The 25,647-nt window shown below is 39.1% G+C and overlaps 1 protein-coding gene across 1 annotated transcript in view; it reads left to right on the top strand.

Moving 5' to 3' along the window:
* The window catches only part of oprl1 (opiate receptor-like 1), an 83,790-nt gene that overhangs the window by 46,941 nt on the left and 11,202 nt on the right, over positions 1–25,647 (top strand). The window contains exons 3-5 of the mRNA XM_047604125.1: positions 8,819–8,906; positions 9,686–9,868; positions 10,111–10,201. Of these exons, the coding sequence (XP_047460081.1) occupies positions 8,819–8,906; positions 9,686–9,868; positions 10,111–10,201 (362 nt within the window). The remainder of the gene's footprint in view (positions 1–8,818; positions 8,907–9,685; positions 9,869–10,110; positions 10,202–25,647) is intronic.

The raw sequence follows: 25,647 nt of genomic DNA on the forward strand, positions 1-25,647 counted from the left end.
GTTACAAAAGCTGAAAGGAAGCTTATTATATAGTGTACTCACAAGGTGTGCTTACACACACTGCTCAGAAAATTAATAGAAAACATTTTAATCAGAGCATAACATTAAGTCAATTCAGTTTCTGGGGTATTCATCTAGTTAGTCAAGTAGCAAGGGGGTGGTTAATCAGTTTCAGCTGATTTGGTGTTACTGAAATTAACAACAGGTGCACTAGCAAGGCAACAATGAGACGAATTGACTCCAGTTGTGTCGTTTTGTAGCTTTGTAGCTGTGTGGAGGTTGACACCTTTTTTAAAAAATTCATGGATAGATGCTTTAATTTGTACATCACAATATGATTATATTGCTGTAATTGTTTCAACCAATCTCTCTAGAGTATGACCAACTATAATACATGCACAGGCATCTACACTAGAGCATGAGCTCATCGAGTCAAGAATATCTCCACACACAAACATACAAATTTGTGCAAGTGACAGCTCATCCAGGCTGATGCAGTGCAGACTGGCAGCGTGTGAATAATTCAAACATTTATTAATATTTGAAACTGAACAGCTCAGCGGATAAAAGAGTCATCAGATAGACTGCTTTCATCCTCTTTCCTCCTCTCAACATCAATGGAGCAAAGAAGTGCATTGCAATATGAAGAGACATAAATACTATCATCAGACTACTACTACTACTACTACTACTATTACTATTAGTATTTGAAAAATACACAAAAGATGTAAGGAACAGTGGAGCTCTGAAAAAAAAATGATACAACTGATGTATAAAGCACAGCATCATCTGCAAACAATTTCACATGGTAAGTGTCACGCATCGTCGAATGTTACTGATTGTATATCATACTTTATTGTATTAAAACTGTCATTTTTTAAGCACATCTTAACTATCTTTATTTCAATATACAAAACCAAACCCTGGTGGCATTAAGCTGTTCTTTGATTCAAAATCTTCTGGTAAATCAGTATTTCGATCATATTGGAACATTTTAGATTTTTTTTTCGGTCAATGCCCTCGATAAACTTCAAGGATTCAAGGATTTTCATTTGTCATTTGCAACCATACAGAAGCCTGAGATGGAACGACATAAGGCACTCAGGTCCCATGTTGTTACCCATAGTAACTATAATATATAGATACTAAGTAAGTATAATGTAGACACTAGTAACAGTATATAGATACTAGCAAACAGTGACTAATCAAGATAAATAAAATAAGATAAATAAGGTAGAAATATAAATAAAAATGGCAAAAAGCAGCATGAATAATGGTAGTGGAGCAGCATGAATTATTCAGATTTGTACAGGGAAATAAATGTGCAAAACAACTGAGTTGTGCAGTCACACAGTTCCACCAGCATTTAACAGTCCTACAGCTTCCTGCTCTTTGTATTCCGCAGCCTATTGCCAGAGGGGAGGGGGGCAAAGGGTGCGTGTGCTGGGAGCGGGGGGTCCTTCCTGATGCAGGTTGCCCTCTTCCTGCATCTGGAGGTGTAAATAAAACTGATCATATTAAATATATTGTGTTTGTACTAAAATACCAATATTATATCCCAAATAGCAATGCTTCTACAAATGTCATTAAAAGTGAATGTGTAGTGGCTCTGCTTGAAGTGCCATTTTATGTTTTTTTGTTACTATGTATGTACAAAACATAGTACATATGTTATTATAGGTATATGCCTTTGTCAGAGATAGAACAATAAAGTTATGTATTGTACCTTAGACTGTGTGTTCATTTGTTCATGCGACTGGATGGTTTACACACTCAGTGGTCACCATCTGGGCACTGAACTACATTTTGAGTAATTACATTATTGTAACACTTGGTACTTTTGACCCAGAGTTGTTTTATCAGTCATAACAATCTTTGTTCTTGCGTGAGTGTAATTTTAATCTGCTTGTTGCTTATTATTTTATTTTAAATGAAATGGACTGGCTGTTAATTCTTGACCTTGAAGTCGTCAGCAACAAACCATGTAACAACCAATACAACTAATTCCATTATGTGCTGCAAATGCATTTTCTAAAAAGGTCAGAGGTGTGATTCAGTAATTGCATCTATCAATTATAAGATCATAGTTCCATACAAATAAAGGTGAAAAGTGAAGTGTACGAACTGAATTGAAAAGCAGGAGAGAAAAATGCAATCAAATGTGTGAAAGGGAAAAAGAACCCAGTGAGCTGTGGCTGTGAGGCAAAGGAGAAATACAAAAACAAAGAACTCAATTATTCTGGAATGCATAATCTGACTCGATATGAATTATTAATACAATGATTTGAGTGGAAAGATGGTTTGTCAGAGTTATTGTTTTAAAAACGGAATGAAAAACATAACAAAAAAGAAGACAGGATATGAGGGTGCGTAAGGGTTACGCTGCTAAGAACAGAAAACAGTGATTCTGAAAAACACAAGAGCTGCAGGATAATCCAATTTACATCAGTTATGATAGAAACAGTATTATTGTGATGAGTGTTTCCTTTTTGGTTTTGTTTGTTTGGCTGGATAATGTTAGCTGTCTCATGAGGCACGATAGAGGGACAAAGTCTGCTACTCTGCCTGAAAATGGGATTGCTGATCTCCAATTGTTATTGGCTCAACACTGAATTTTCACAAAGTGCAGGAAATGAGCCAAAACAACATGAGAGTGAAGGGCAGGTTATACGACGTGCTGCAGCTTTTGCTTTGAAAAATGTCCAAACGAACTGCAGCCTGTGAGTCATATCAGTGTTTTTTTGTTTATTTGTTTTTTTTTTGTTGTTGTTTTTTCATTTAATGAATTATCAGTTTTAGAGTTTTTTTTATTTAGAAGACTTAAATACAGGTTGCACCCTGAAATCAGTGGGGGAAACCTCAAGTATCCATTACTGTTAATAACAACACAAATTGTCTGTTGTCAAAGAATAATGCCAAACGTGTGCAGAAAGTGTAAAAAGCTTTTGATTATTATGATGAACTTTGAGTGGCATCTGAACAAATTGTTCCTAACAATGTTAGTCATTTGTTTTCAATCAAAGTCAAATGTTCCATAGTCATTCTTTCTTGTACTTTAAAGAGCAGTCAGTGACAGGTAGCAGGCTCCCTTTTAAAGTCCAGACCAGTCACATTTAAAAGTTTTGGCTTCGATCATGAAATATCTTTGAAGTAGTATTAAAAGCAAGTGAAATTTATGGGATGTGAACAGTTTGCTGGTGCGTTCAATGAATATTTGATTTTTTTGTAGGTAGCTACAAATTCCCTTTTGTAGACAACAAATTGCATGTTGAAGTAGCGTTCCCATCCAGGATCTCACCCCAACTGCATTTCCCACTTTGGCTTTTTCATTTCATTGCATTGACTATAAATACTCCAAGCTGCTCGTGTTGCATGCAGCAGTTATCGTTTAGTTGTCTTGAATATTTACTCAGGTGTAAGGTTTTTGTCTTTACTCCTGGCTGAAGTTCTTGGTGTGTACCTCATCCAGTGTATGTTTGTCCCAAGCCCAGCTGTATCCGGGGGGTACATGGGTGGTTCACAAGCACAGTATTGAACAGATGACTGATACTGTCATTTGTAGATTTATCCTGATCTTTTAAACAATAACATTTCTTTGTGCAATTCAGTGTCTTTTTTATTTTTACTTTATCTTGAACCATTGTTTAATAGTATAAAAATAATATATAAAACATCTTGAGAATAGACCTAAACAACCATGTTTTCCTTTGAAGCGATTACACGTAGATATACCGTGGTCTAAAAGATCAATACATGATTCAACATTTTCTGGGAATTCATAAATAACTGGGCTTCAGCATCAAAACATCCTCTTCTGTTTCCTGTCACCCAGGCATCATAACAGTATATTGATTTGTGTGCTGACTTTTCTTTGGAAAGATTTTTGTGCGTGAACCACCTATTCTGTCTTCCTTGCGATTAGAGCCCATCTCTCTCCGTGCTGTCTGTGCTCCTTCTAATGAAAAATAAACCTGATGGTGATGTAACATCTTGCACACCATTTCATATCTGGACCCTTGCCCCAAGTTTCCTTCTTTGAAATTAGAACAAAGGAGTTAAATAGCTGCATGTGTGGTGGGTCTGATGTGTTTCAGCTCGGGTCCCCCTCTCAGTCCTTCACCTCTTTAGTCTAAGCCTTCTTTTGTTTTTCTCCATTCATGGGCTCTGCTGCTGGAGCCTTGGACTCATAATTGGAAGAATACAATTGAAGAATACTTTGGCCAAAAGACATTGTCAAAGAAGGACAGAAATGGACAAAGACAAATGAGATAGGGAGCACGGCTGAATATTCAATAGTCAGAGAACAGGAGGGAAACGGATTTTGAGCCAGAGAGACAGAATGCCAGAAGACAAGAGAGACGCGGAGAGATGTGCGGAGAGAGAAGACAAGATGTTCCGCGGAGTGAAAGGCAGAGATAGGAGGCTTGGCTGGTCCCCCGATGAATAAAGGGGAGGGTAGATGAACGGCTATGAAATATTCTCTCTGAAGACTCTCAGCTTGCCTTCGTATTTTCAGTAAAAAAGAGAAAGTGGGTTGAATGCAAGAGCGAGGCGGAAGAGAAGGAAGGAGGAGCTGGAGGTATAAAGCTTTAGATTAGGTATAGTGAATAAAAAATAGAGGTTAGAAAAGGAGATGAAGCAGGGGGAAAGAATGGGGTGAGGAAAGAAACGGGAAGGATCTGTGGCGGAGGGGCAGGAGGAGGGATGAGGAAAGGAAAGAGGCAGATACCTGTTTTTTAGACTTGTCATTATTATTCTTACAATTATTTCAAACATTAATTATGCATAGTTGGAAATTTTATGCACGACGTTGCTCATGAAAAGCTTCCTAATGGATACAGGCCCAGCAAAGGATCTGACCAGCGTTTGCAGAGGCGGATGCTGTTGTGGATAATTGGGAAGTGCAATGAAATAGAAAAGAGCTCACTAATAAATTTATGGCTATCAGAGAGATGGGGAGAGATTGTCCCCAGTTGTACTTGACTGGAGTGACAGCACAATCATTATTTTGCTGTGGAAAGTAAATTATAGATAGGTCTGCAACTGAGGGGCCCGGTCAACTTCAGTGACTGGCTAAGACTCTGTAGCCATTAGAAGGACCATGCAGGAGAATCTCAGGCAGCTTTTATGCTCAATAAATTGGAAATGTAGGCAGGAGCCTGACTATTTGAGGCTTTAAAAATACATTTCATGTTGTCTGATCTAAACCTAGTTAATGACTAATACAAGGTTTCCGTAATTACCTTTTAACTGGGCTCATATCTTTAATTTTATTTAACTCAAGTAGTATTGATGAACACTTAATTTCAGTCTAAGATACACTGATTAGGCATAACATTATGACCACATTATGACTTTATGACAGGTGAAGTAGCTACCATTGACCATCTTATAACATTACTTAGACTTGTACCACCCACCTAGACCAGACCAGACACCCCCACCCCATGGCAATGACACTACTTGATGGCAGCAGCCATCCCCGGCAGGATGCAGCCTGACACAGACACACACACACAAATGGTTTAGGAACTACTCAAAAAACATGAAGAACAGCACAAGGTGTTGACCTGACCTCTAAATTCACTAGATCCCAAACTGAACAAGTATCTGTGTGATGATCCACAGAGGCCCCTCCCCTCAACCCATAGGACACAAACACATTTTAAATTGAATTTTGTTTCACTGGCATGACATGACTTGGACAACAAAGGAATAGATTAAAAATAAATAAAATAAATACTAAAAGTGACTGAAAACGAACTTGTAGAGAAGCATTTCGCTTCATGAAACCTGAAAGCACATACAGCTGAATGCAGGTTATGTCCAAATTAATTTTGCTAAACATAATATTTTATATGTGAAATTAATAAATATGTCAACTCAATGTTCAAAAGGAACTCACTTACTTTTGTCCCTTTTCCCCTCCTCCATTCAGTGTGTCTCTTTTGTTTTGATCATTAATTCTTAGATCTAACTCTGGGCACAAAGTATGATGAAAGTCTTAAAAAACTCAGCTTCCTGCAACCTGCAGACACAAAACAGACAACGGCAGGAGGCATGAGAGGAATCAGAAAGAGCTGAGGGCATGCAGACAGAAATGAAGAGGAGGATACACAGGCGTGGTGCAAAGAAGAGAAAGTCATTGGGAGGTAATGAAAGGCACGAAAAGATAAAAGACTGAAAGACCCAGATGTTGAGATGCAAGGGAATAGATGAGCGAGAGACCTAAAAGGAGGGAAGAGTGTTGAGTGTGGTGAACATAATCTAACAACTGACATGAAGGGCGAAATTGAAAGGAAGAGAGAGAAAGAAAGAGGAGGCAGAGGAGGAAAAGGAGAGGAAGGGTGTAAGAAAGAAGGGGGTGCAGTGAGGAACAAAGAGACAGAGAGCAACAGGGCGAACTAACTGAAGGGCAGCAGGGAGGGAGAAAGGTAGAAAGGGGTGAGGTGGAAATATGTGACTGCAGTGTGTTTTTGTCAAGCTTTATAAACGCCTTCACGGTGTGACATTTTTTGCGGGGCGGGGCTTAACTGGATGCAACACACCTCAAACAATATAGCCTGTAAACGGCGGTTAGCATATTTCAATAGACGTTGGCATGTTTTGGCATGAATGGACGAGGAAAAACATATTTTAGAGAATATACTACTACATTAACTCTCCAAGAGTATTATTTTAAATAGTTGACTCTGACTGACTGTCCTTTATCAAGTGAAAGTGAAACCTCTCCAGCAAAGATATTACAAGAAGTATGTGCAACTACTGTTGAGGGTAACCTAGTAAATGCAACTTCTGCTTTGACGCCGCTGAAACACCAACATTGTGTTAGCTCGCGATTAGCGTTAGCATTAGCATGTAACCAGAAAAATAAATAAATAATGATTAACTTTCACGATTTAGTCTAATCTATAACGTTATCCAGGCTGAAACTGATGAATCATTACATATCAGTCTGACCTGATATGAAGTGTGCACATTGTTGATTGTCTTACTCCAATACTTTCTTTTCATTGCCAGAGCCAAAGCAAAGCTGGTATGTGATAAAACTTAAAGTTAGTGTTTTTGATTTTTCAGTTTTCGCAGCCACAAATACAGCAAGACGACATTTTCATGGTTGAAAATGACAGTGTTCACGTCAAGCTCGTCTGCTTTGCCTCCAGTTAACATCGTGACGTCACAGTGACGTAGTCCATGAAGGGGTCTATTCAAGGCAGCCGAAGCAGGAAAGCATTGATGAATATTCCTAATTATTTTTAAGAGTTTCACAGTCATACACATCAGAGTTAGACACATGTAAATGCTTCATCTGTGCTAGTGTGTGACCCCACACCTTCAAGGCAGAAAAGTCCTAGCCAAAGTTGACAAAAACTTGGGAGATGATATAAGCCTTGGAGCTGTCCCTCATGTGCACCACGAATACACAGAGAAGTGAACCTGAAAGAAACAAAGCAGAAGCGCAGTCACAAAGTAGTGACCCATGCTGGACCACGAGCACCGCAGGGGAAAGGCAGATCAAGACAAAATGCTCAGTGGAGTGGATATTTACCAACTTTAACCTTTCCCTCAGTGTTAGGATCAGTCAAAAATCACAACGTGGCACACAGACCATGGCTTGAGATCTGATCTAGCTATCCAATTGTGTGACCACAGACCCCTTTTTCCTGTCATACTTAGGAGGAATATTGACAACGCTGATTGCGTTTAGCTCTAACAGTGAGAATGATGGCACATGATGAACAAAAGGCCTCACCTGGAGTAAACATCAATTCAACTGTAAATGAAGAGGTTATATAGAGAGAGACACACAGTTAATGACAAGCCATAGTAGCGCATGAATGCATTGTTTCTGAGAGAAAGGAGTACAGATAAGTTCTCAGTCATCATGGGAAGTCCACCAGCAGGCTGGACCTATCACCACAACAGTTACGCTACATCTCTGTGATAAGTCACACCACAGTAACCAAGGACCAGGAGTCTCATTAGACAGGTGACAGCCAGACCTGCAGCACCAGGCCTCTATTACAGTGCAACACACAACACAACACCAACACAACACATGTGACACCACAGCAAGTCACACATCAAGTTTATCAAAAAGAAAAGTGTTTAAATTCAGAGAGGCTTCCTTAACCCACACTGAGCTAGTCCCACAGGAGATGGACCCTGATGGAAGTAGCAAGATGCAGCCAGCATCACATAAAGTGGAGCAACAGACATAGTGAGGTAGCCCAACATTCAGTAGTTTAAACAAGCATTTGTAAAGATGAAGGACCATTGGAAACCCATAAAATATGACTCCATCTTCATTGTCATATTCTCCTATTGAATTAAATCATATATAGCACATACACATCTGCTGTGATATTTTCTGGCAGATCAACCACTCCACAGCAAGTCAAAATTCAAGTAGGGCCCAATGCCACCTCGACAATGTACTGAACATGAATATAGTGCGGTTGCAAGGTTTTTAAACCTTGATTCTGTTCAGGGCCATAAAAGGCATTAATGCTGCCAGGTTTGAGATGCAACTTCCTCTATTGCCACCAAGTCAACAAATTCCTCACTGCGAGGTGTTTTGGATAAAAGCGTCTGCCACATTTCATTATACACAGCAGTTTTAGCAGCAACAGCCCCTCACAATGACACCCCATGCATTCTAATAGTGCCACGCATCGGTAGCCACGCAGCGTCTCCGTTAGTTATGCAGACTGGCTGCAGGAGCAGAAGGTGCACGTTACCTTCAGTCGAATGAGCTGGCTGTCTCTGGTTTTGCATTCGACTAAACTTGTTTTCTTTTGTGCTTCTTCTCCCTCAGATACACCAAGATGAAAACAGCCACTAACATCTACATCTTTAATCTGGCTCTGGCTGACTCTTTGTTCCTGGCTACTTTACCTTTCCAGGTATGACGTTATCGAACATCTCCACACTGTCTCTTGAACCATCAGTTGCCTTTTTTCTTTTCTTTCTTTTTTTTTTTAGCTTTAATTTAGGTACCCCAGGTTCTCAGTGAATGAGAATCTTTGTAGACATTTTGAAAATGTTGTTTTGTCAGTCTTGAGATAGCACTGAAATAAAACCTGCACCGTTTCCAACATTACAACTAAAATGAATTAAACATCCAGCCTCTTATTTCTCTTAGGATCAATTTGGTCTCAGGGAAGAATTTGTGTATAATGCTGCCAACAATTTAAACTGCGATGTTGTGACATGAAGCAGATGCCAGATAACGATTTGTTAGCTCTTACCAATTAGTTGTTAGGACATTCTTTTTTTTATTATTCTTTTAATTTTTCATGTATATCTGGCCTTTTTTAGCTTCTAGGGCTGTTTGCTCTTTTTATATACAATCTATTTATCGCATTTACTGTTGAGGTGACAGTATATTCCCCTCATGTAGATAATTTGTGACTGTTTCACTGTTCAGTACAGTAGTGACATTACAGGCAAAGCTCCTGGCAATATTGTGGCAAAATATTGCGACACTGCAGCACTTCAGATGATTTACTTCTCTAATAGAGGAATGTGCAGTCTTTGTGCAAATGTCTGTTTTGACACTAACATGGGTTAAAGGGGAAGTAAACCAAAAGAACAAACAAAACAACAATAACATCAAAAAAAAAAAAAAACAACCTATCTGTGTCCTGCTCCAGCTGTATTTCTGTGCCATCAATGTTTCCAGGGCACTGATGTGTTTCTGGGCTTCTGGCCGTTTGGCAACGCACTCTGCAAAGCAGTGGTGTCTATCGACTACTACAACATGTTCACTAGCACCTTCACCCTGACAGTGATGAGCATGGACAGGTACGTGGCCGTCTGCCACCCTGTCAAGGCGCTGGACATGAGGACCCCTCACAAGGCTAAGGTAAAGCGGATTCATTTCAAAGTGTGAGATGTACCATTTCAGAAGCTTCACATTGCTTCTTTTTTTTTCTTTTTCTTTTGTAACTCCCTGAAGTGATTGCTGACATTGATTCAATCGTTACGTCACTAATATCATGATAAACTGGTAGTGGAGAGTGGTAATACTCTGCCTCAAGCTCAGATTCTGAGTCGCTTCTCTGCTAACTACAGTTGCAAAAAACAACCATGTTATTGTGTCTTCAGGTGGTGAATATCTGTGTGTGGGTGTTGGCCTCTGCCTTTGGTGTCCCAGCTATGGTCATGGGAAATGTAGAGGAGGAACAAGAGCATAACAGTAAGTAACTCACACACCACAATCTAAGGCCCTAAAGGTTAAGAGAGGATGTTGGAAAAATATGTGAAAAGCAAATATTCTCTCTGGTACACTTTCACTTAATTTTGGCTGGCAGGTAGTTCCAACCATCGTGGCAAACCTTCCAAAGCTCCCCTGTGGAATTATGTATTCTCAGCATATTTGTTTACATGGGCAGTATTTCTTCTATCCCACTAAAATCACTGTGATCAGAGGTTCACACTACGGAAAATAATATACGATGAATGTGTGTTTACATGCCCCAAAATATCAGTCAATAGAAATAGTTTTACACGTGTAAGTGGTTTTGCCCACTGTGGAGTATCGAGTCTGCACGAAGTATAAGAGAAAACGATGACTTAGAAGACGTTCACCCCGTTGCAGCGAACATGTGCAGAAAGGACGTATTTATTCAAACCTGCGAGAAATCCCTTAGTAGTTTACTTAATAGTTTCAAATTAACCGGATGACCAAAGATTGACACCGCTCCAATGGGTTCATTATGTTTTAACTGAGATGGTTATGTTAATAAAACTTTACTTACCGTGAGAGCAGCGTGGCGCAGTAGACAAGACACCCTTTGATGAAACAAAAATCACACACTGTTTACAAAAACTATAAAGTAGATAAAGTGCAGGCAGGGTAAGTCTAAACGTGAGACATTGTATTGCAGAGGTTGCAATGGATAGTAAATAAGAATAATGACGACAGAAGGTGCATACAAAACTGTATTGTAGATAGACGGTTACATGAAGCATTTTTATTCCGATTATTTGTGGAATAAGTGAAACAGCTGTCTTCCATCTCCTCATATTCTCTTATAGACTCTATTTGCTGCAGAATAAATCTGTGACTGGGCCTTGAGACGGATAAAAATATAAGAATCAAAACATCCAGAATGCCTGAATAATTCAATCAGCTTCACCATTCATGTATCTTTACCTTCACTGTCCCTGTATGTGCAACATTATCATTTGCATTGCACCTGTGACTTTTCTGATATACACTTTAATGTAATATATTATCAGCAGCTGAAAGATGTAGGTGTTAAAGAAAATGCTTGATGCTGTTGTTCCGGTATTAACTTTATTGCACAGTACTGAGTAAATAGGCTGAGTGCGTCCTCATCATCTACTTTCACTGAGATGAGAATACAGATAATGGGAAAAACACCCCCATCAAACACAGCTTTTAAATCATTATGTTTATCTGAAAAATAAAGAAATCAGGAGCTCCACTCATGCATTGAAGTCACCAAACAATGTCATTCTTCTCGTGCTGATCAAAAAAAAAGGATGCACAGTTCCAGCTTCTTGTTTTATTCATGAAGGCACTGCAGTATTGCTGCTGCCGCCCCCCTCCTCTCTGCACTTCTCATCTTAAACTACACTCCTAACTCCTTGCGTAAACTCCTCTATCTTTAAAAACGAAAAAAAGGCCAGACACCCGATTTGTGATGCTGCTCAAACCCAGTAACATCTGTCAGAGCCATTCTAGTTTTATCCCCACACGTAAATAACAGATATTTCTGCCAGTTGCCGAGAACGAGTTTCCCATTCAAATGGTCTAATTTGTTGAGATTTGAGTTCGGCCATTAGGATGCATTACAGGTGGATGGGAAATGAATAACTGTGAGTTTGAATTTATTTTTTAGAGCGATAAATATTCATCACACAATGAGAGTATGAACAGATTTGGTAAGTGGAATATCAGGCTTCATTTCAGCAGTCAAGGTTGTTTGATAATGATTTCAAAATTCCTTTTGTACCAAAGAGATCTCAGGGAATTTTATTGCATAATCAGAGGGCCTTGTATGTTTTTAAAAGCACAAATGGATGTACAACATCATATCAGTATTGGTCTCCAGTTTTCAGCTGTACGTGATGCTGGAATTCCTTTGTTTGCCCAGACATGTATGTAATCACCTGGTTGACCAGCACAGTTGTCATTATTTTGCTACAGGCTGAGTGCCCCACTATGCCTGAAAATCCAAATTTGGTTCGCTGTTTCCACCCTGATATGAGACCTTCCTGATAAGGCTACGGCCTTGCACGTGTTTCATTCATATCTGCATTCCCAGTGCTGCTCTTACCCATTTATCGGCTGTTTAATTTCTCTCAGCTCCATAGCGTGGCGGAAATCCAAGCGAAAACGCAATTTCAGAGAGCATCAGCTGAAGTTCAGTAATTAAATCCAGCCTGGCTTAGTGTGCCTTTCTGAGGACGCACGGCTGAACTCCTTTCCCTTTAATGAGATGTCAGTCAATCAGGTGCTCCATACTTGTTAACCTCTTCTCTGCTGCTCGTGTAACGCGACATGCATGATACGGTCAGAGGATTCATTTAATCTACGTGGTTCGTCTGCATTAATCATTCAGAGGCACCCGTGTGACCCTTTACAATTTAGGGAGACGCTCTCTCCAACGTGAACCAGTCTGACAGTTTTCTGGCTGCACTTAATTATGCCAATACTATGCTCAGTGTTGTGCTCAGTAAGTTCATACTTGACATGGACTAGCTCAAACTCTTCACAAAGATCAGGATGAATTTTATTCAGTTATTCTTCTCCTCCATTCCCAGACACTGCCACTTCTATATATACACCCTCAGAAGACCCATGTCCATTCTCTGACTCGGACTGTTGGAGACTCAAGGGAGACCTACACAATATTAGGAAGGTGGTCATAATGTTGTGCCTGATTGGTGCATGTCACATAGATTCCAAATATTTTTTTATGAACAAAGTTTTTTATTCAAATATATGCACTTCAAAATGATTGCCTCTTCAGGACGTTCCAGTATCAACAGCAGAACGCATAGTGCACAGTAGCGATCAGTGAGAGCTTCTTACAATTCGGCCAGCATATCCATATCCACCTAGAGAGGAATCACCACAGAAAAATGAACACATATATCCAAAAAAGGAAAAACAACCACAAAGAAAAAATGAAACATTTTAGATGGTGCAAGTGAGAACTTTAGCCAGTCTCACTTAAAAATATCTTACACAGCTGTTTTATAACATGCTGTTACAGAGGCCCATCGGTTTAAGAATAAATCAAATTTACTTTTGCTGTTATTCTTTCCATCAAATACACTGTGATTAATCTCTCTTACCATAGATGGATGGTGAGTGGATGGGGTTTAGGCCAGAACAAAGTTGTTGTGTTCATCAAGTATACCTTTTTCCTATCTGTACTTCCATCTGGAATTTCTCCCAAAACATCGTGCAGTGGATCTAATGATCAATATTTAATATGATCAATATTTAATATGATCTATATTCAAAATCTGTACAAATCCTGTCCCATAATGAAATTTTGATTTTAGGAAGTCACAAAAAAATGTGTGTGTGTGGTCTCCAATATTTTTATAATTCCTCCACCATAAATTTGTTGCTACTTTGTCAAATTCTGCCACTTTTGAAATACGTACTTTTTAATCTCCAGCTGAATTCTCAGTTACTCAGTCATCTCAAACTCCCACTTTTCTTTTGTGTCAAGAGTATTCCCTGACATCTTTGATTGCAGATAATTATATATTTCTGACTCAGTTTTTGTGTTTCTTTTTTATCTATAATTTGTATCCAGAATAGTTCTATGGGAGTAGGATGTCGCCTAAGCATCTTCCATTCCTTATGTGATGTTAAGTAATTTTGCGCTTGAAAGAATTTGTGGAGATCATTAGAGCCTAAACCAAACTTCTCTCGCACTTGTGTGAATGATTTAAAAAAACTCTCCCTCAAACAGCTGATCTGTTGTAATAAATCCTTTATTTGCCCAGTCCCTAAACCCAGTGTCTAATTTATTGCTCTTGACATTGTTAGGGACACTTTCGTCTTTTCCCTGACCAGAAAGCATTATTTATCTTAAGTTTTCTCACACTCTTTCTCTCTAGAAATGGCTCTTCAGGACATAATTTTATTTATTTATTTTTTCTAAATCTAATCAATTTGTCTCCTAATTTTGCATTAAACATTCAGCCAGATTCCAAATATTTACTATTGGTGCTGTTGATGTCCTGCCTAATAAAATTATTATTAATAATAATAATAATAATAATTCATTTAAAACAGTAAATTTAGTGAGAAGGAGTAAAGCTGTGCTCAAGAGCTTTAAAATCTTACTGGAGGTTGCATCACACGCTTGGAAAGTGCACAGATATTGTCCTTTCTTGCACACAGTACAAGAAATAATGCATACACTACATAATTTGTTTAGGCTATGTTGTCAGGTCAGGTATCACTGAATGCAACCCCAAGCGTGATCTCCTGTGGAAATGGATGTATACAACAATTTGTTGCAAATCCTCTGGTCCGCTGTCTAGTCAGACAGGCGGCGGTATCAAAGCTTTGCAGTGCTGTGCTGTGGGAAAAGAAGCAGAAGGCCATACAAAAGTGGATGAAAAAATGGTTGGGAAGCAGAGTGTCTGTTCGATTCAGTTTTCAATCAACAGCAGCGTCCCCCTGGCCTTGAGGATTCCGATGTTTGCTGTTTCCACTCAGTATCCTTGCATACTCGTTTCTCCTGTTGCTTATTGTGAAAGATCTAATCATCCAGATGTGAAAGCCTAAATATCAGACATGACTGATATTGATTGAGGGTACCCCTATGTGCCTGAGAGCTGTAGAGGGCGTTTAAGATAAGATCTGTAAACACTTCATATTACAAAATTATCTGGGCAGTTTCTCATAAATCACCCCAAAACTCCTTTTGGTCTCAGCTCATGCATAAAGCTACATTAGTATTTAGACAAATCCGATGCAGTCGCTTGCTAGATTCTTAGCAAATACTGACATTTACAAAAACATATAGCAGCTGGAGTGTGTATAACGGTTTCTCTCAGTTCATTACAGTCTCTTTGATACTTGATAACACCCACCTGATAACAGCAGCTTCATATATGCTCCTTTCATTTCCCTTCTTGAAGATGTTTTTTTTTCAGTTTCTATTAAGTGGATCCACCTGGGTCCTCCTCTGTCTGTTGCAATGAATCATCTCCTGGACTAATATATTTTAGTGTGGGTCACACACACAATCATATTTATAGTATAATATTAATGGGAAACTCTTGCAGTGGACCATGTTACACATATCAACCTGTGTGTGTCTTTCAAGCCTATGCGTGTGTTTGCCTTATAGGGCCGTGTGAGGTGAGGGTGGTGATGAGTATTTATGTGTGTTTGTGATATGATTGCGCTGGCAGTCTCACAGGTCGGGGCAAAGTTGCTGCTGGAGCTCAGAGATGGCAGCTCCTTTCCTAAAAAGGCCAAAATATGCAAAGAATGTTGCTCAGTCACTATAGTAACAGGTGCACAAAGACTTCCAAATGACCTTAAATGGGAGACTTATGAGGTTAATACAAACATGAAGATGGAAATGGCCAAAATATCTCACCAGTGGATAAACATCAGCATAATCATTATGCTAAACCAGCTGCTAAATTTCTGCCATAAATAACTTCCTTGCTGGCTTGTACTCCGAAAACTTATTTCAGAAAAAATAATTTAATTCATTAAAACATTCAAATTATGGTGCGTCCTCCACCTCTGTCCTGAAGATTGTCCTAGCCAATGTAAGCGGGCAGTTTAGTGGCATGGAAGGGTTAACAGAGCAGAGACTAAGAATATAGCTTCTATAGCCTGACATACGATGCAATACGATGCAATACGATACAATACGATACCATATGATACGATACCATATGATATGAAGACTTAGACTTAAAGTGAGACAAAAGTAAAATGAACACACTAAGAATAACTTAAAAATGTAAAAATCAAGGAGCTACTGGTGACTTGATGCCATTCTTTCAGGTGCCCAGGTCAGAAAAATTACATGGGAAAAAACATATGCAATGTGATATGATACGAAACTATACAAAATGATACGAAACAATACAAAACGAAGACTCTAAGCTAGACAAAAGTCAAATGAACTCACAAAAAGGAAAAAATACAATTCAATAAAGCAATCGTTGATTTATTCCACACTGGGGGAAATTTGCGTTGCAGCAGCATACAGTTTTTGCATGGCTCATGTTTCTATCTTCTGCACCACACAATGTGTTCTCATTATTTATTGCTACTGTCTGTAACTCTAACTCCAAATCAGATTAGTTTTGTCCATCCATCCATCGTCCATCCCACAATACTACCAGGAAGGTAATGTCAGAGCATCAGACATCAGGTCTCTCCAAAACCACAGACTGCAGTGACTGGTGGAATGGAAACATACTAGAATCTTCCAGTGTAGCTCTGCCCTCTCTTGCTCCCTTCACTGCGTGTCAGCATGGAGACCTGCTGTGAGGCAGTTCATCTGAACCAGAAAAAAATGACACCAGTCAGCCCACATTTTGCTGCTGGCCTGACTGCACTCTTATCTGCCACTTCTCTGACTTTTTTAAATTATTATTCCAGTTCTGATCATATTGTCAGTGACATTTTGAAAGGATCCAGTTGAGGTGGTTCAGGCGCTTGATAAGGACGCCTCCTGGCCACATCCCTGTAGATGTCTACCAGACACATCCAGCTGAGCGTAGACCCTTGGGCTGACCCACAACTTGCTGGAGGGATTATGTCTCCCAGGACTTGCAGGGGGTGGGGGGATGTGTCTCTGCTCCCTTTGTTGCTACTACTGTAAGCTCGATGGACTACGTGGTTTGGAGTATAAATGAGAAAGTGACATTTTACTTTGTGATTTTGGCCATTTTAATGGTTGAAGTATAAATGAGTGGTTTAGATTATACATGCGACTGTGGCCATTTTAACATAGAAATTGTTTTACACATAGTGTTTGTACCATATATTCAAATATATTTCACTTAATTGTATGACTCATACACCAAAGCATTAAGGGCTAAGGTTTTCATTATTAAGGCAAAAAAAACCCAACCTACATGGCCCTGTGTGAAAAAGTGTTGCCTCCCCATTAAAACATAACATAACTGTGGTTTATTGCACCTGAGTTCTGCCACACTTAAATAGGACCTGCCTCGCAAAGTGAAGTAGACCAAAAGCTCCTCAAAAGCTAGACATCATGCCAAGATGCAAAGAAATTCAAAAAGCAGGTTAAAGTATTTGAGATCCATCAGTCTGGACAAGGTTAACAGCATTTCTAAAGCTTTGTTACTCTAGTGAACCACAGTGAGAGCCATTGGTGAAAACATGGAGCAGTGGAGAACCTTCCCAGTGGCTGACCGACCAAAATTACCCCCAAGAGCACAGTGACAACTCATTCATGAGGTCAGAAAAGACCCCACAACAACATCCAAAGAACTGCAGGCCTCACTTTCCTCAGTTAAGGTCAGTGTTCATGACTCCACCATTAGAAAGAGACTGGGCTAAATGTCTGAGTTCAAGACCAAACCCACTGCTGAGTAAAAAGAACATAAAGGCTGGTCTCAGTTTGGCCAAAAATCATCTTGATGATTCCCAAGACTTTGGCAAAATACTCTGTGGAATGACAAGATAAAAGTTGAACTTTTTGGAAGGTGTATTTCCCATTACATCTGGTGTAAAAGTAACACCACATTTTAGAAAAAGAACATCATCCCAACAGCAAAATCTGGTAATGGTAGTGTGATGATCTGAGGCAGTTTTGCTGGTTTCAGGACCTGGAAGACTTGCTGTGATAAATGGAACCATGAATTGTTTTTCTTCTCCTCAAGGAGAAGAAAAACAAAAGAAAATGAAGACAAAGTCCTGACCTGAATCCTACTGAGATGCTGTGGCATGACCTTAAAAAGGTTTTCATGCTCAAAAACCCTCCACATCTCTGTAAAAGACTCATTGTACAAATACTTGATTGCAATTATTGGTGGCCCAACCAGTTATTAGGTTTAGGGGGCATCACTTATTCACAAAGGGCCATGTAGGTTTGGATTTTGTTTTCCCAAATAATTTCTTGTGTTATCTCTGACTAATATTTAAATTTGTTTCGTGATATGAAACATTTAAGTGTGACCAACACAGGAAAAAATAAATAAATAAATCAGGACAGAGGCCAACACTTTTTGACACCACTGTATCTTCTATGTGTCCCAGTGTAAATGTTGTCAGTGAAGACCTGCCTTGATCTCATGTACTTTTTTCTAAAGCTTATTGAAGGAGATGAACAAGGCTACAACAACCTAAGCAGCCTGGACTGAATAATTTTAATGAATCGAAGCTGATGGCCATTAGTTATGATACGCTAAGTATATTTAATTCACATCCATCAAATAGTTGCTTCTCTATTGCGTTATTACCCTTATCTTTACTGCCCCACTTTCAAGAGAATCTCCAGGGTCTTTGGTCTGGTTTTTCTTCTGATAAGTACTTTATTTTGCTGAATTAATGAAAACGTCAAAAGTTAGGTGGTTCCCCCCCACTATGCAGTGTATTCCGTCTGAAATAATTTTCTCTCATATGCAAACCTCTTGATTTTATTGCTGTAATTATATGCCCCCTTTTCCAAGCCACAAAAAAACATATGCAGGTATTCTGCAACTGGGGCAGAAAGCAGCTGCCAAACAACCAACACGAGCTGAGATCTCATTACACCAATTAACTGGCTGCCTGTCAGTTTGAGAACTGGTTTCACTGCTGCATTAAGGTTTGCATGGTTAGGTTGGTTTTCTTGTCTGGGAACTGATTTTCTCCTCGGTGCCTCCTTACAGCCCGAGAGACTCTCTCAGCTCTTCCCCAAGTCTGTCAGTGACCTCTTTTGTAATCCATCCCTAAAAGCTAGGCTGTTAGACTTTATCTTAATAATCCCTATACTCTCTTGCAGTGTTACCTTTGTTCATTGTAAAAACACCATTTTGTTTCGAGCCAGCATTAGTAGCACACTTGTGAGGCATGGAAGCTTGGAAAAGCAACATCGCTTTCTATGAATATTCACAGTAATGCCAATCTTGAGTGATTTTCAGACACATGTCCACACACGCAACACAGTTCATATCTGTGGCTATTTTGCAGTTAAATTGAATTATATGTTGTAGCCAGCAGAGAAACGGGAAGTCTAGTGGTTAGATATTGATCCAGTCTCAGCCTGCAGCTGCGGCTATAATCGTTTTTATTAGTCTACTCTGTAGACAAGCTACATCTGCACTTCACTCCTTATCCTTTTTATTATTATTATTATTATTATTATTATTATTTATATTATTATTTATTTTTTACCCATCTTGGCTCAAGTCTTCTTATATCTCTTATTTCCCTCCTCATTCATCCATGCCTTTTTTGTTTCCGCTATCTCTTCACCTCATCTCAGTTCACTTTCATTTAATTTATCTCCTCTATCTTTTTATTTCATTCTTTCCTTCCGTTCTCCTTTCAGTTTCGTTCTTGGTGTCTGATACGTCCCATTATTTTATTTCCATCTCATCTGAATTCATTTCATTTCATTTCCTTCATTTACACCTTCGTCTCATTCTCACTAGCCCTCTCTTACCGTCACCACACCTCCCCATACCCACATACTTTCCCCTGACTCTTCAGTTTCTCTAATCCTGCCCCTTCCTCATGTCTCATTTGTTTCTTCTCATCTCTTTCTCACTTCTGTTTCGCTCTGCTTGGTGTTGTTTCCTTTTAATTCTCCTGGCATCCAAACTAGATCAGGATCTCTATCCTATGATCATCTCCTCCATTTAATTTGAAAATCATCTTATTCGTTCCAGTCTATCTCTTTATCATCTAATTCACATCTAATTATCCTCTCTGGTTTCTTCTTCTATCCTTTCTTCCTACTCCTCTTCCTTCCTGTTATACTTCCCCTTTCATTTACCTTTTCTTCCCATCCCTCCTCTTTTCTGCTTCCTGTATAATTACACATCCTCACCCCAGACCTGTAGCTTTTTTTTGTTGTTATAAAATCTCTGTTTTTGCGAGTCTGTTATCTGTGTGGAAAATTGAAATCCGGGCATAATGTCCACTCCACTTCGCTTCTCCTCCTCTCCCTGCTTCTAAATAAATAGAGAGGGGTCAGAGCGGTTCCATAACCCGACAGCTGCAGGGAAAGTCACGGCACGCCGCTCTCAGTAATTGGGGTCAAAAGCCTTGCCCAAGGACACAGTGGTAGGAAGGAAGGCTATAATCAGCAGCCACCCTGCTGTCACTAATAGATGCTCTGACTAATCCATCCAAAATCATGTAGAAAATGTGTCCAACTGTGCTCTCTGGCAGCATATCAGTGCCAGAACTGAAGTATTCAAGCACTTACCACAACACAGGGGCTGCTGTTTCTCAACGCCTAAAGCGTTTATTTTAACAGCATTTTCCATTGAGTGAAAGCCAAACTTGAATCTGGAGCCAGCTCAGTATTGGATAAATCTTAAAAGGTCAGTGTCAGCTCAGGACATGAAGTAGAGTTATTTTATGCAGCTTGCCCTAACTTTGCAACTCTCCACAGCAGACCAGGGATGACACAATGCAGACATGTAGAAGGACTCTGTGAACAAATCTGCTGTGGACTAAAGCCAATGAGTGAACCAGAGTTTGATAAACATTCTTGACATTAAGATCTTGAAGATGTAGTAGATATGTAATTGCATTTTTGTCCAGTTAGACAGAAATGTTGGGATTTAAGGAATTTGTGAGGAAATCATATCATGAGAAATATGTTGCATTTAAAATCTTTTTTTAAAAAAAACTGGGTTCTTGGGAAAATGTCAGCGGTGGTTAAAAAGCATAGGTTTTTGTAGACTTGTTCTCTGGTAACACGTGTTAACATACATTTCGGACATTTAGAAAACAAACTTGTACCTATTTGTTAAAAAAAAAAAAAAAAAAAAGCAGCTCTAAAAGAATCAATCAGTTTCCAAATTGTACACCTATGTACATTTGGTACTGTATATCCAGAAGTGATAACCAGGTATGTGGGCAACAATATCAACTGGATACCAGACATCAGACAAGAAAATAAAAGTTTTATTCTGGTAAATTGAAGTGACAAAAATAAGCAACAAAATAAGATTGTGGGTGAGCTTCAGCAGCAAACCTTGTAGGCCTCTGAAGGTTCGCTCAAATTCAAGTACTTACCATTTTACCAGCTTCCTTTTTATAGACAATAATTCATCAACCTGATGGAAATCATTCTGATCAGAGATTCCAGCTAAATAACATAATTTGAGGGGATATACACGATCAGGCGCAGCGTTATGGCCACGTTACTAATATTTTGTAGGTCTCCCTTTTGTGCCTCAGCTTTATTGACGCCAACAAATTAATTCAATAAAAGAATTTGATTAGGCTAAACACATGCTGCCCACAGACTTTGCTCATTTTGTGTTTACAAAGCTAGTTACAAAGTCTATTCTGATTTGAAGTGGTTATGCAAAGCATTCTTTATTCTAATAAGACTAATATGATTGTTGGTGTAATACTAGAGACCATGAAACATGAAGACCGACCCTGCAAGAGCCTGCAGAGAGGTGTTAACAGTATTCTACATGGAGCCAAACTCTGTTACATTCAGAGGTGAGGGTGTGCGGTTTGGTAATTGATTGGGCCAAGAGTAACTGGAGGAAATGAGCAGAGGGATAACAAACAACATGGAGCCTGATAAACAATTGCAGCCACCCTGGGAGGAGGATCACTATGCAGTCATGTAAACACTGTTGTATATTTATGAACCATGGATCATAATGGATTTCTCTTTATGTAATGAAGTGGGAGGCCAAACCTTAGCAGAGCCTCCACTGTGGCCCTGACTTGTGTTGTTTTTGCATCCTCCAAACAGTAGGATGTAAACTTAAGAGAATGAGTAATTGTAAAAGGCAAATGCATAATTTAACTCCATTACAGTAAATATGTCTAATCAGTGTTGACATGCCTCATTAGATGTGATAGAGTTACTTTAAAAGCAGCAAGAGAATAGCAGCATAATAGGATTTTTAATGTGATGTTTAATGTGATGTTGATGTATTCAGATTAAGTATTTTATGCAAAACATTTTTTTTAATATATGAATTTGTATACAATTAAAACAAAAGCCTTCATTTTAAAAAATGAAATCCATTCCAATGGTGGATAGCCAAGGCACATATCTGCAGGCCACCAAGAGTCAAGGTCATTCAGCGTTAGCTTTCAGTGGATTGTCTGAGTCGAGGACACACACAGTACTTGCACCAGTGCTCATAAGTCACTACTGCTTTGATATTCGTCCTCTGCTTTCCTGTTCCACATTATCATTTTGTGAAGGCAAGAATATTGTGTCCTTATGTCGGATCTGCACAGTTTACTGCACAGTTTGTAATCTAGTTCTTCATATTTCACCTTTCAGTGAAGCGTTGAAACGAAATGTGCTACTTCTTTGCCCTTGTGTGTATTATATGTAAAAAAAAAAAGAAAAGAAAGAAAAAACATTCTGTCAGAATGCTATAGATCATTAGCCTGTGTGTTTGTGATTTTTAACAATGTAGAAGTTTGTTCTAAAAAAGGATGCAATCTGGTGCTGATGCTTTGAGCCAAACTGGCAAACACTCACCTTCAGTCAGACTTATTTATATTTTTGTTTCGCTTGAAGCTACATTGTGAGATGAACTGTAAATGCAAAAATGTCACACACAAGTGAAGCATTGTCCTATTCAGTCATACTCTGCTACCAGGAACAGCTCAGACCAACAAGGCTGAAAAAGGTCCTTTAGAAAGTCATTTCAATAGAAAAGGAGACCAACACACTGAGTGGTTTAAATATGAAAGTGGCGTGCTAAATGCACTCATTTAAGATGGTCACCACTCTGAATGTCACCGGAGGCCTTTATCACGAATTGAGCTCAACTTACCCTGGGTTACTCCAGCTTATCCAGCTGAACCTATCAGTGACAATCTGGATAAGCGGTATCACGATGCTGGTTATCAACTCGATAACTTAAAGGTTTGTCTGGTTGAGAATCAGTGAAGGCGCACATATAAAGGGCGGATTCCAATGCAGAAGACCAATCACAATCATGAGCGCTGACCCGCCAGCAAAAAGGACAGCATAAATCTCCTACGAGGAGCAATGGTTTACAGTTCTCCTCTAATATGAAGGAGAAAAAGTAAATCTCACTTGAAATCTCAAAAAGTCAAACACGGCGGCTGCATCAAAGACACCAAATGGCATGACAAAGGATTGCAGATTGAATAAATTGCGCAAATTACACATCAATGGCTCAGTTAGTTTATATTTAACGAAGCCATGAATCCCAATCACTGTGCTGCATAGATTAATCGCATGTATGACAATTAGTGTCATTCCCCCAGATGTAACCCCTCTTGATTAAAAAGAACATGAGAGCAGATAAAAACCAAGCACAAAAACACCATTTCAGTTGGACTTCTTAATTCTATAATGTTACATGGACTACAATAAAGCTGGAAGCTCATGCCACAATTACATCATATCACTACATCAAATTGTTGGCCTGAATGAAATTATCCTGATTTTAAGCTGTGTTTCAGCTTAGCAGGGACAAATGGCTAAAATAGCCTCTTCTTTGTATGGTTATATCCTGGAAGATGCGTTCACGCTGTAACGCTCTTCTCGCAATTTGGGCTCAATTTGCTCAATCTCAATCGGATCTTCAATGAAAGGGCACATCATTCTTCCCCATTCAGCTGATTGGCCGGTGAAAGTTTTCCAGACCTGAAACAGGTTTCAGAGTAAGTTACCATGGTAATGTACCTCGATAAGAATGAATCCAGCTTCGTGATACCGGAAACCCAGGGTTAATCCCGAAGTCACCTCGCTAAGTCTGCAATCTGGCTTCGTCAAGGTCAGCACTTTAGCACTAACATTTAGAGCACTGTGTGTGACTAAGTACAGCTCCACATAGGTGCTAATATGTAGATGCTAATGTAGATTCCTAGATTTCTGTTCGTTCAAATGATTGTTCAAGGTCTACACTCATGCATAACCATCACATAGTCTAGGCCCAGAGCACAACATGAAACATCAACCAATTTGTGTCAGCCAGTGAATTCAAACTTTGAAAAAAAAAAAAAAAAATGTTAAGAATTGTGATTAAAAAGAATGTACATTGTTGATGAGATCTTCTACAATTTAGAACAAGCGCAGAGTTTGCTTTTCTGTCATTTACAGAAATTAACAATTAATTAACAATTAAGGTTAATTGTAATTGTTCCTCATTCTTTAAAGTTCAGTCGCTGACATTAATGAAGTCAGCGTCAAGTCTTGTGTTTTCTGGGAAGCACTGAGATATTTTATCCCTCAAGTTTTCAAAATATCAAACGTGGCATCTGGATTCAGTAACTATTGAGATGGGAGTTTAACCGAGGTAAGAAGTTCTCAGGTGTTCAGGTGGGAGGGCACCGAGATCCAATCAGCTCAAAACCCCAGCCTTTGTCCTCTGGTGGAAAATGAAATGGAAGCTATACAAGGAGGAGAAGAAAGAGGGAGAAGAAATGATAAGTGGAAATATACAAGATGGTGAAAGGGAGAGGAAAAGGAATGTTGCTTTGCTCTGATTGAAAATGAAAGGACTGGGCTGCAGAGGAGATTAGCAATAAGAGAGAGAAGAAAGCAAGAAATTGAAAAGTCAGAGAAAAGACAATTGGAGAAAGAAAAAGGGAAGAACATGTGAACAATTTAATTTATTCAGAGAATAAGAGAGAGAGAGAGAGACTGGCAACTTTAATATGAAGTCTAAACAGCGGTGAAGTATGGCCAAGAAAGACAAAAGAAGAAATGAAGAAACTATAGTGAGGGAGCAGGAAAAAGAAGTGGAGAGAGAGAGAGAGAGCGAGAAAAGAAAATGAGTATGCATTAAAATAGTGACAATAGCATCACATGTGAAAGGAAGAAAAAAACATATCCCATCTGGAGAAATGTAAAATGAAAAGAAAGATGGCAGAGGAAGATAATCATCAACTGTGAAATGGGAACCAGGATGAGATTCCTGGTTATATATGGAGGAAAGAAAGCAGGGAGGAAAAGCCATGAAGGACCTGAAGACAGAAGCAATGTGAAAAAGAAAAACATGGGAAAAGCAATGGAGAGTAAATGAAAATACAGTTGAACTAGGATGAACAAAATGATGCTAGAAATGAAGCATCTATACACCAACTGTGTAGAGGGCAAAAACAAAAAAAAAGCTTCTTACTTTTCTTTTCTTTTCTTACTTACGTACTACTTACTAGTCCACCAATATTACTTAAACATCCATGTACACCAACGATAGAATAGGTAGATTGTCAATAAGCACAGGGAAAGTCATACAGTGACATTTCAAAATGTTAGGTATTTGGAAATAGCCACTCACTGATTTCTGCTAACAGCTACCGATTGATAGCGGCTTGACCTTTTCCCGCGCATTGTTCAACGCTGCCGTAAAACTGCAGTAGAGCAGCAGTCAGTCCAGACTGAGATTTTCATCTATCAGACATCAGAGAGACGAGGGCTGAGGTGTCTGACGTACCCTCAAAATATTAAAAGTGGCACACAGTAA

Source organism: Mugil cephalus, chromosome 1 (assembly GCF_022458985.1).
Source record: "Mugil cephalus isolate CIBA_MC_2020 chromosome 1, CIBA_Mcephalus_1.1, whole genome shotgun sequence".
NCBI classification, from domain to species: Eukaryota; Metazoa; Chordata; class Actinopteri; order Mugiliformes; family Mugilidae; genus Mugil; species Mugil cephalus.